At 35.6% G+C, this 12,649-nt stretch overlaps 1 protein-coding gene across 1 annotated transcript in view; it reads right to left on the reverse strand.

The window, feature by feature from the left end:
- Positions 1 to 730: 730 nt before the first annotated feature.
- The window catches only part of LOC107697122 (protein eva-1 homolog C-like), a 45,784-nt gene continuing 33,865 nt past the window's right edge, over positions 731 to 12,649 (reverse strand). Inside the window, exons 6-8 of the mRNA XM_016497762.1 lie at positions 4,920 to 5,060; positions 2,705 to 2,854; positions 731 to 1,774 (exon numbers count right to left, since the gene is read on the reverse strand). Of these exons, the coding sequence (XP_016353248.1) occupies positions 1,398 to 1,774; positions 2,705 to 2,854; positions 4,920 to 5,060 (668 nt within the window). The 3' untranslated portion in view covers positions 731 to 1,397. The remainder of the gene's footprint in view (positions 1,775 to 2,704; positions 2,855 to 4,919; positions 5,061 to 12,649) is intronic.

Genomic DNA, 12,649 nt, shown 5'->3' on the forward strand with positions numbered 1-12,649 from the left:
CATAAGTCACCATGTATGTCATTGCATTTGATAATAAAATATCAAGCCAAGTTGCATTTATTTTTTAAAGAAAAGAAGCCTGTTAGGTTTAAAATGATGATAATGAAATGATCTAGTGTTAAAAATTAAGAAAAATGGGTAACATTTTACAATAAGGCCCCATTAATGCATTAACTAACATTAACTAACGATGTGCAATACACTTGTTACAGTATTTATTCATCTTTGTTAACTTTAGTTAATACAAACACTGTTTGTGCTTAGTTCGTGTTTATGGAAGCTTGTTTCCATCGCAGGATAAAAAAAATAAAAAAGGTAATTGCAAATTTAATCTGACAATTCTGTGAGTACTGTGAAATATACAGTCAGAATTTTGAGATATAAACTCACAATTCTGAGAAGTCAGAAATGTGAAATAAATCGGAATTGCAAGAAAAACACTTTTTTTATATAGTTTATTTAGAATTGCGAGAAGTAAGTCTGAATTGTAAGATAACCCACTGATCTTTATAATGATTCTATAATAATTCTCTATTATAGATCAGTGCTATTACCTTTTTTTATTTATTTTTTGTCCCGTGGTGGAAATGGGCTTCTATACCTCAGGTACCATAAATAGCCTAATATAAACAGATAGAACTTTTAATTGTTTAATGTATTAGTAAAAATTAAAATTAACATTAACTGAGATTAATAAATGCTTTAGAAGTATTTATCATTCTTAGTTCCAGTACAAATGGAACCTTATTGTAAAGTGTAAGCAAAAAATGCATTGTGCCACTTTGAAACGAGATGAGAAGTCATTAAGCAAAACTGATGCAGAAAAGTGAAGCTCCAGCATCATTTGTTTGCAGATGCAGCTTGGTTTGTTATATTTGCTTCCTAATGCAATCACATTCAGATATTTTTAAGTGTCCAAATACGTTTTAGGCCCACTGTACTGTATATGTGTATATGTCAGATCAAACTGGAAGGCACTTAATTTGCTCAGGTCTCTCCTTACAGAAGGCGATCCTCACTGTTTGACAGGCGGAGTGAAGGACCAATCACAGTGCTTAGAGCTTATCACGCCTCTCAGAGCTGCCTATAGACTCCTAGAGCCAGCTTTCAACTGAACCACATCTCCCATGAGCCTTAGCATTAGTTTCAGCCGCATACTGCGGAAAATCTCCAACTTCAAGACATCAAGTAGGAACACACCCAAACCCAACTTGTCTGAACGCAGCATTTGACCTTTCACCTCTGCGTATTGAAGCTAAGGGATGAACTGTGCCTCAACAAAGAGCTTATTTCCACTGCAAAATACATCGTTTAATGCCACACTGGCGACGACTCCAGCCGCTTTAGCGTCCCGTTAGTACCTTCCCGTCTGGATGTGTCCGATCAGAGGCGGCGCTCTAGTAGTAGCGATTCAGGCTGCGTGTTCCTGGGACGTCCGGCTGTCCGTTCATCCAGATTTCCCGTATGATGCGCTCTCTCTCCTCCAATCGCTGTGCTCGCTCCAGCTCCTCCACCGACGTGAAGATGTTTGTGTTGAGCGTGCGCTCGAAGCGCCGGTGCCGTCGGGCCGAGAGGTCCGAGCTCGAGTCCCAGTCCGAATCAGAGTCAGAGGTGTCGCTGTCGGAGTCCGCGGGTCTCGGACGCTTCTTAGCGACGGCGTGATGAGGTTTACAGTCCGTATGGCAGGAAATCTGAACCACTAGTGCGAAGAGCGTGAGGAACAGACCGCCACAGACGCCGCACATGAAATACAGAGCACAGCTCTCTGGGTGCTCTGGGATGGAGAGAGAAAACAAACAACATGAAATCAAAACCGACCCATTTACTTTCTTAAAACTTTATATTATGTTCTCGGTCAATTTGAGACAAATGCATTTTTGGGATATCAGAAATACTGGTTAACAGAGGATGTTTTCCCTGAAATTGTGTAACTATTTCTCATTTAGGGTCATGAACATACCTGAAAAGTTGTGGAATCTGCGTACATCATTTTATTATGATTGGTGATGTTAGTGGGTCAATTTGACCCGTAAATTTCATGATTAAAATGAGTGCACAGAACCAAAATATTTTATGAAGTCAGTTTCTCAAGGTATTAACATGGACATTATGCATTTGGCAGATGCTTTTATTTGAAGAAATCTATGATGTGTTGATGGTTGATATATATATATATAATAGTTTTAATAGTGTGATATTTGATAAATTGTATTAAATCCACTTAGGGCCAATTTGAAATTGGGCAACTGAAGCTATTCCAGCCACTGTTTTAGCAAACTTGCATTCATGTCGGGCTCCATTTTTGTATGAACCGCCCACTTTTTATGATTCAATTAATTCCTGATGGATAAAGTAATAGGAAAACCATATAGTTTTCCTCTTGAATATCTTGTTGAACATAATGAAAATAAAATGTCAACATCATTCAGAAATACCCAACCGTTCAAAAGTTTTTTTGAAAGAATTTTTTTTTTTTTTCCAGCAAGGATGCATTAAACTGATAAGAATTGACAGAAAAGACATTTATAATGTTACATAAAAAATTCAGTTTCAAATAAATGCTGTTCTTTTGAACTTTCTATTCATCAAAGAATCCAAAAATCTTTCCAACCCCAAACTTTTGAACAGCAGTCCACAAATTGTAAGTCAATTCTGAATAGCTGTGGGTTGCTCAGTGATCCACAGCAGATGTTTGTGGTGTTACCTGTGATGTAGGTGTAGGCCGCCAGCATGCTGCTGATGAGGGCCATGGCTGGTCTGATTCTGGTGGAGATGGCTGGGTTTGGATGGCTTTCTCCAGACTGATCCGTCTCTTCTGAATACGGACCAGAACTCCGTCCTCGCGTCGACCTCCCTGCGATCAAATGCATTAATTATATTATATACAAAATTATATTTTGCCCCAAGCTTCCATGTCTGGCAATAAACAAAAGAATAAGTTGGATTTACATCAATAATTCATCAACAGTTCCTGTATGTGGTGTCAAAGGAAAGGTTCACTCAAAAAGGAAAATGCTGTCATCATCTTCTCACCCTCACGTTGTGACATGACCAATATGAAAATTTCTACTTTAAAACATAAAAGTATACAACATACAGTAATTGTGAATGGGGACGGTGCTGTCTAGCTCCAAAAAGGATAAAAAATGCATGCAATTCATGCACTATATTCCTATATATTTTGAAATATCAAAGACATAAAATGTCATTGCTTCTCATTGACACTGTACCATATCTCAATGTATATGCATCCATTACATGTGACCCTGGAGCACAAAACCAATCTTAAGTCGCTGGGGTATATTTGTAGCAATAGCCAAAAATACATTGTATGGGTCAAAATTATAGATTTTTCTTTTCTTTTTCTTTAATTTTTGATTAGTAATATGCATTGCTAAAAACTACATTCGGACAACTTTAAAGGCGATTTTCTCAATATTTAGATTTTTTTTGCACCATCAGATTCCAGATTTTCAAATAGTTGTATCTCGGCCAAATATTGTCCTGTCCTAACAAACCATACATCAATGGAAAGCTTATTTATTCCACTTTCAGATGATACATTGAAACGTACGACTGGTTTTATGGTCCAGGGTCACAAATGATTTCAAATGGTACTTTTATGGTGTTTTTCCCATCATTGTTGGAGCTTGATGACTGTAAATTCATCTTCTGCTCATTTTAACTGAAAATATTCAGGTAACATGTTCCAGGATATTGGTTTCAGTATCTGCTGAGTCCCAGATTTTTACATAGTCAGAACAATGAGAAAATAGTGATTTTTTGACAGTTTTTTTTTTAAAACCTGTTTCAGGTTTCTTAAACTTTAATTTAAGACACTAATCAATTAGTCATTATGGACCGTGTCAGATGTACTGCCAAATCTGACAAAACAAAACACATCTGATAACTTATTATAGGAGTGAATCTAGAAACAGGACAAATTTAGTGTAAACTAAAATAGAAACATCCCTCCAAATATTGAACAAATCATAAAAGAAGTAATAAAAGTGGTAAAATATAATAATAAAAATAAAAACTTGTAGTATCTGCACTCTAACTTAAGTACAATTTCTCAGTATGTTTTACATCACTGTGAATATGAATGTATGGAAGCCTGTTTCTGCCACGGAACAATGTTGAATTGTGAGACATAAACAGAATTGCGAGATATAAACTCAAAATTCTGACTTTTTTTCCCTCAGAATTCTAAGTTTAAATCTCGTAATTCCATTTTTTTGTTTCCACTACAAAATAAAAATTCAAAAGGTAATTGCAACTTTTTATCTCACAATTCTGACTTTTTTACTCACACTTGGGAATTTCTCTCTCATAGTTCGACTGTTCTTCTCAGAATTCTGACTTCTGATTTTTTTTCTTTCTCAGAATTGTAGGAAAAAAAATCAGAATTGTGAGATAAAAAGTCACTATTGCCTTTTCTTTATTCCGTGACGGAAATGGGCTTCCAAATGAATGGCATTGCATGGAAGGTCCATTAAAAATTCACATATTCCACACAGTGGGAGTGAATAAATAATGACTTAATTATCTCTTTTTTGTGTGTGTGTATGAACTATTAATATATATATATACTGTTTGGCCTAATGTATGTTCAGGAAAGAAACGAAGGGTCATCTAAACAGAGTTCACATTAAAAGCTTCTTAAACATTTTTGTTGTACTGTCTCGGCTCACGGGAAATGAATTATGGGTGTTTTTCGTTCAGTCAGATTCTGATACAGTTAAAACACGGCTGTAGCTACAGCAACTATCAGCACAGAGAGTGGTTGTGCTTTCTGATTCATGACTTCAGATCAGTGTTTCCCATCATTGTCCTGATAAAAGCGATTATTTGAACGAGGGAAACTGATTCCAGTCAGAATTTCTGCTTCAGTCCGGTAATCGCGCTCGGTTTCTTACCTGGCGCAGAGTCCGAGGTCAGAGACGGGGTTCCGTCAGGAGGGGCGCTGTCTCCCACCACGCTGGGGTCATGAGGCACAGATGGGGGAGAGGGGAACGATGGATGCCTGGAAACCGACTCCTGCACGAGTTTCTTTGGGACTAAAAAGAGACACGTAACTCAATAATTCACCAAAAATTATACTTCTACTTGAATGACCTTTCTACTCCCTCACACACGCTCACAATGCATTAGAGACGATCACGAGTCCCTCCAACATACACACTGAAAAACAAGACTGCCTTTGTGCTCTATAAACAGTGAAAGAAAAGGAAAATATAGTGGCAATGATCAGGATCCAAGAAGACTGGAAGAAAGGAGAAAATGACCACAAATTGCCGTATTTGAAAGATAAGACCACTTAGATACTGTGGATACTAGTAATTGTATACTTCTCTAAATCACAGTTGCGTAGGATTGTTTAAGTTATGGTGATTTTATCATTGGTATTTGATTATGCACGTGTCCTCAGAATGAGTTTTGTGATGTTTTACTCTCATAAGACACTTATCAGTTATCATCATGGCCATACTGCCAAATGATCTGGCAAAAAACCAAACACATTTGATAACTTCTCGTTAGGAGTGACTCTAGAAAGAGGACAGATATAGTGCATATCGCCCTAAAAGGAGTTTTATAAATAAAATGAAAACTAAGTAGTAAATAAATCATGAAACAAATAATAATAAAAGTGGTCAAATAAAATAATAAAATTAAAATAAAATATTATTATACGGTTCAAAAGTTTGGGGTTTGCTTTTAATGTTTTATTTATTTTCTGCTCACCAACGCTGCATATATAGGATGAAAAATACAGTACAAACAGTAATATAGTGAAATATTAAAATAACTTTATTAAAATATTATATATATTCCTATAATGCAAAGCTGAATTTTCAGCATCATTACTCCAGTCTTTAGTGTCACATGATCCTTCAGAAATCATTCTAATATGCTGATTTACTGCTCAAGAAACATTTATGATTATTATCAATGTTGAAAACAGTTGTCACTTTTGATCAATTTAATGCATCCTTGCTGAATAAAAGTATTAATTTCTTTCTTACTGACCTCTTTTGAATGGTAGTGTAAATTCTATATTATATATGTCACGTACATTATTATGTATAACATATAAGACAATATAATTAAATAATTAACAGTAAATAATATTAATTATTTTGCTGCTTAAACCCCTAAACGGACTGCCAATGGCCCTGCAACAATCCACCAGAGAGATCTGGTTTGCTCTCTCTCTCTCTCTCACACACACACACACACACACACACACACACATACACACATACATACATAGTTCCAGTAACACACAGTATTTGATTTAAACTCTCTCTGAATAAACATGGCACCAAATTTAGCGAAACAGATTTCGGTTAAACTCTAGAGTCTGGAAACAGCCTGAGGGGGGGGACACACACACACACACACACACACACACACACACACACACACACACACACACACACACACACACACACACACACTGATATACATCTACTCATGAAATCTGAAACAGTTACCAGTGCCAGTTACTGGTGGCTTGGTTATAACACACACACACACACACACACACAGTTACTCTGAGGGAGGTCAAGTTTTGTGTGTGTGTGTGTGTGTATGATTGTAAAGCCCCTGGAGCAATTACAGCCCACTGATTGGGGGTAATTGGAGTCACATGTGAGTTTATGTATATTTACGTGTGCGTGTGTGTTCATTTTTACCATCCATTTTCAATTTTGTACAAAATCTTCAAAAATTGACAGAGAATAAAAAAAAAAGAATAACATGTTTAAAGGAAAATGAATCACAAATACTGAAATATGAGACAAGAGTTTCAGAAGAAATCTTAAAATATGCTCAGATTTGCCAAGATGGCAAAGTTACAGATCTCAATTCTCATCAAATTCTCTCAAGATCAAATGTAGTTATGCATTAAATTTATAGCTATATATCAAGTATTGACTTATTTATGTCTATTTTAAATTTTTCTAAGGAATATACATACATGTATGACCATTGCTGCTTTTTTAAGACGCCGTGTCCTGTCACGTTAAAAGAAGTTCAACTTTTACACGCAGTGCTGCTCATCAATGTCGGTTCCAAAACAGTAGACCAATCAGAAGACCTGTCTGAAAACAGTCACTATTTTTGCAATTCTATTCAGAGACAATAGTTACAGAAATGACCCACTTTACGTTACAACGCAAAGAACAGTGAAAAAAAAGAGAACAGAGAACAGCACAAGAATCACCATGGAAATATTCCTGTCATCAGAGTCGAACTAAACCATTCCAGACCTCAAAACGCGCATGCGTGTGTGTGTGTGTGTGTTTTCTCTGGCATAGTACAGCTCTATTATGTGCCGTATGCTGATCCGCGCAGGAAACAGATACACTTAAATCACTGAAGTGTGGCATTCTGGGACAGCTGGAGTCCTTGCTGCTCAAATAAAGACCTACTAATATCTACAGCAGTCTGTCTGTGTGTGTGTGTGTGTGTGTGTGTGTGTGTGTGATTCTAATATAAGACATCAATGAACAGAACACCAGCCAAACCACACACACACACACACACACACCCTGTAACACACACTCCTCTAAACCACAGAAAGTGCTATTGAGATTCAATATCAGTGTGCAAACAAAGTACAAATAGTAAAAGTTCATTGAGGAGTGAGTGTGTGTGTGTCTCAGTGGTTTTTCCTTGTTTCCACCCGAAACACTGTGGCAACTGCACAGCAACACACAGGAAATAAAGCACCCACTGTAAAAAAATACTGCTGCAATAGTTACCACAACTTAAAATTAAACATTAGAATAACTAATGATATGTTGTTTCAACTTAAAAAACTAAGTGTTTGTGCTGCCTTATACTTTTGATTTTTGATTTATCGCAACAAAAAAATGCTACATTTTAAGTTGTGATAACTAATTACAACAATCATTTTTCACAGTGTAGCAACCGCATAGCAACATACTGGTAACCACCCAGAACACCCTAGCAACATAATGGGGAGTTTTGCACTTGCAAACACTACTCGTGCAAAATTTCTTCAGAAAATGTAAAAATGTAGTTTGAATGTGATTGAGTGAGAAAAGCACATGGCTTAATGTGTGTGCATGTGTGTGGCCGGTGAGTCCATGAAAACACACACACACACTTACATCTGTTGACCTTTAGAACTGCAATGGCACTTCCATGACAGGCGCTGATGAGAGAATGATGGTATGACGTCTCATATCTCACTAAAAGACACAGCCAGCCCGTGTGTGTGTGTGCATGTCTGTATGTGCATGTGTGAGTGTGTGTGTGTGTGTGTGTGTGTGTGTGTGTTTGCTTCACTGTCTTTCATTAAAGCAGCTGTAGGAGGGATATCAGGCAGTGTTGTGTTGGTTGTTGTGTAACGGTGTTTAGTCTCAGTCAGCGTTGTGATGTTTATTCTCTTGTACACTATCAAACTCCCTGTAGGACAGACACATTCTTGATCCACTCCTCAAAGCTGAAGCATTTCTGAAGTTGGAATTGCAAAAATAATGACAGGCTTGCCAGGTTTTCCATATTTTCATGTGAACGTTTAGTTAACCAGTAATTGTCAGACCTACACAAAGTTTGCCTAAAACAAACGTGGTGAAAAGGCTTTCTTAATGGGTTTAATTAATTTCAGTTAAAAAGCAGGCTTACAGTTAAAAATATTATGTTAAGCATAATACAAATAATAAAATTGATTAATATTATGAATTCATATTAATATATTTATATTTAAATAATATAATATATTCTTATAATAGTTTTTCCATGAATTCAAACATATATGTAGCACAAACAAATAAATATTTATTTATTATAAATATGTATTTATTTATTCTGTGAACCTCAAACCTCTTGATGTTAGAGTGTGATCCAAATGAACAATGATGTCAAGTGACCTTCAAAGTGCTATTGAGATTCAATATCAGTGTGCAAACAAAGTACAAATAGTAAAAGTTCATGGAGGAGTGAGTGTGTGTGTGTGTGTGTGTGTGTGTCTCAGTGGTTTTTCCTTGTTTCCACCCGAAACACTGTGGCAACTGCACAGCAACACACAGGAAATAAAGCACCCACTGTAAAAAAATACTGCTGCAATAGTTACCACAACTTAAAATTAAACATTAGAATAACTAATGATATGTTGTTTCAACTTAAAAAACTAAGTGTTTGTGCTGCCTTATACTTTTGATTTTTGATTTATCGCAACAAAAAAATGCTACATTTTAAGTTGTGATAACTAATTACAACAATCATTTTTCACAGTGTAGCAACCGCATAGCAACATACTGGTAACCACCCAGAACACCCTAGCAACATAATGGGGAGTTTTGCACTTGCAAACACTACTCGTGCAAAATTTCTTCAGAAAATGTAAAAATGTAGTTTGAATGTGATTGAGTGAGAAAAGCACATGGCTTAATGTGTGTGCATGTGTGTGGCCGGTGAGTCCATGAAAACACACACACACACTTACATCTGTTGACCTTTAGAACTGCAATGGCACTTCCATGACAGGCGCTGATGAGAGAATGATGGTATGACGTCTCATATCTCACTAAAAGACACAGCCAGCCCGTGTGTGTGTGTGCATGTCTGTATGTGCATGTGTGAGTGTGTGTGTGTGTATGTGCATGTGTGAGTGTGTGTGTGTGTGTGTGTGTGTGTGTGTGTTTGCTTCACTGTCTTTCATTAAAGCAGCTGTAGGAGGGATATCAGGCAGTGTTGTGTTGGTTGTTGTGTAACGGTGTTTAGTCTCAGTCAGCGTTGTGATGTTTATTCTCTTGTACACTATCAAACTCCCTGTAGGACAGACACATTCTTGATCCACTCCTCAAAGCTGAAGCATTTCTGAAGTTGGAATTGCAAAAATAATGACAGGCTTGCCAGGTTTTCCATATTTTCATGTGAACGTTTAGTTAACCAGTAATTGTCAGACCTACACAAAGTTTGCCTAAAACAAACGTGGTGAAAAGGCTTTCTTAATGGGTTTAATTAATTTCAGTTAAAAAGCAGGCTTACAGTTAAAAATATTATGTTAAGCATAATACAAATAATAAAATTGATTAATATTATGAATTCATATTAATATATGTATATTTAAATAATATAATATATTCTTATAATAGTTTTTCCATGAATTCAAACATATATGTAGCACAAACAAATAAATATTTATTTATTATAAATATGTATTTATTTATTCTGTGAACCTCAAACCTCTTGATGTTAGAGTGTGATCCAAATGAACAATGATGTCAAGTGAACTTCTACAGAAATTTCCAGTGTTTATGGAGCAGTCAAAACTTTTGTGTGGCATGTGTGTAAATATAAAGAAGAAAAGAGACACACAACTGTTATCATTACAGAGCTAATATTAGATCCTCACATGAAAACTCTCGGCTCTTTCTCTGCCTCTCAGATGCAATGGACAGACAGAGAGTCTAAGATAAAAAGTCAAGATGAAAGTCACCTATGATTGACGGTGGTCAGTGTTTGCTGCAGATGTAAATGTGTCTTTCTATAGTTACTGAACTCAATACAAAAGTCATTATTCAACATCAAAGCATTCAAGAGAAACACATTTCCCATGATGCCTCACTGGAAAGGGTAAAAACACGCAGCAGGTTTTATGAGCATTTAAAATAATCAGGCATTAACATGACGCATTCAGACTCAAGTTTCACTCTACTGACCCACATTAGTTTTAGCCGCACGCCGTCTGGCAGGAATGCATTCTGGGAATTGCCTGAATTCCAGTCTGATTCCTGTCACAGAACTGGTTCACTATTCCGTATGAAACAGTCAGGGAAAACCCTGTTTGAGCGCATGCAAGCACATCTAACTGAACACAAACTACAGACTCCATTCAAGCAAACTAAAAGCTGCTGAGGATTCAACACAAAGACGTAGATTAGATTAAAACTGTTCTGGAAAATGTGGCCTTTATCAATATATTTGTGCTATTTTTCATGTCTTTTCTGTATTAAATCATCACATATCTCTCATTTCATGCTGTTTTTCATGACTTTTACATATAAAATTGACATCACATATTTCATTATATTTTTCATGTCTTCATTATATAAAATCATCACATATCTCTCATTTCATGCTGTCTGTCATGACTTTTATGTATATTTCATGACATTTTCATGTCTTTTATATATAAAAGGATCACATATCTTGTATTTCATCTCAGCCTTTTCACTTAAAATGAAAATAGATTTTCAAAACTTTAAAAACATTTCACTCTTGTCCCAGATCCTATGTAAAATTTGAAAAGCCATAAAAACATTACATTTTTAAAGCTTTGAAAATCTAAACTAGAAGTAAAATGAACATTTCGATTTCAGTGAGAAGTTTGAGATGAAATGTGAAATATGTGATTTTGAGAGAAAAAATCAAGGAAAATATCACTCATAATACATTTTATAATAATTATTTATATTAGATTTGAAAAATATTTGTATATTATTTACATTTATTATTATTTATAATAATTTAATAAATAATTTACATATTATTTATATTTATAATAATTATTTATATTACATCATTTATATTTTATAATAATTTATATAATATTTTATTGCGTGTATTCCCACTCAAGCTGTAATTTTGTCAAAAATGTGCTCAAATATGATTTCATTATGTGTACTTATGAATCATAAATTGTTGTAAAATTAGCCTTAGCAAGACAAGGACCATTTTATTCAAAAATGTTTAAACTGCCATTTCCATCACAAAATGTTATGAAACACAACATAATTTGAGACATGGTGGAAAGTGCATTTGATGGATTAAGAGACAAATGGCAGAATTCTCCTGTGACGCACATATAGACACTGCTGGACATGGTTAGTAGACAAATTCAATAAACTAGTCCTAAAAGTGCACAGGGCCAAACGTGCCCAGAAACACACACACACATTCATAAATGACAGAGCAGTAAAACATCCAAAGAATGTTTTTCTACACACCACGTAGCAGTCACACATTAACTGCTGCAAATCAGACAAAGTTCTGGACGAAAGAGTGAGAGAATCAAGCCAGAAAACATTTGATTCTTCCTGTAGGCGATTCAAAGCTCCTCGGTCCTGCATTACTCTGCTTCTTTTTTCAGCCTCAAATGGCTTCAAATGATGCATACCACACACACACACACACACACACACACACACACACACACACACACACTTACAAGAGCTCTCCAAACCACCGAGTGTCATCCTGATTGGCTTGCTTTACATCTTAGTATCATTAACATGCTATTACAGTATTTATTCATATTTTGAATTAGTTTTAATTTATATATTTTCATTTCAAATTTTGAAGTTTTAATAATTTTGCTTTGTTTTTGTCATTTTTATTAGTTTTTTAAACTGTCTGGTTTTTTACTTTAGTTTCAAAGGGGTCATATGATGCGATTTTAAGTTTTCCTTTCTCTTTGGAGTGTTACAAGCTGTTCGTGAATAGATAAGATCCCTAAAGTTGCAAAGACTACAGTCTCAAACCCAAAGAGATATTCTTTATAAAAGTTAAGACTCGTCCACGAGCCACGCGGCTCGATACGCAACGCATAAAAAGACAGTATAAGTCATTATAATCTGTAATTATGTCCCCACTGGATGCTACAAATGCCTCG

This window comes from Sinocyclocheilus anshuiensis, unplaced genomic scaffold (genome assembly GCF_001515605.1).
Source record: "Sinocyclocheilus anshuiensis isolate Anshui unplaced genomic scaffold, SAMN03320099.WGS_v1.1 scaffold38, whole genome shotgun sequence".
NCBI lineage: Eukaryota > Metazoa > Chordata > Actinopteri > Cypriniformes > Cyprinidae > Sinocyclocheilus > Sinocyclocheilus anshuiensis.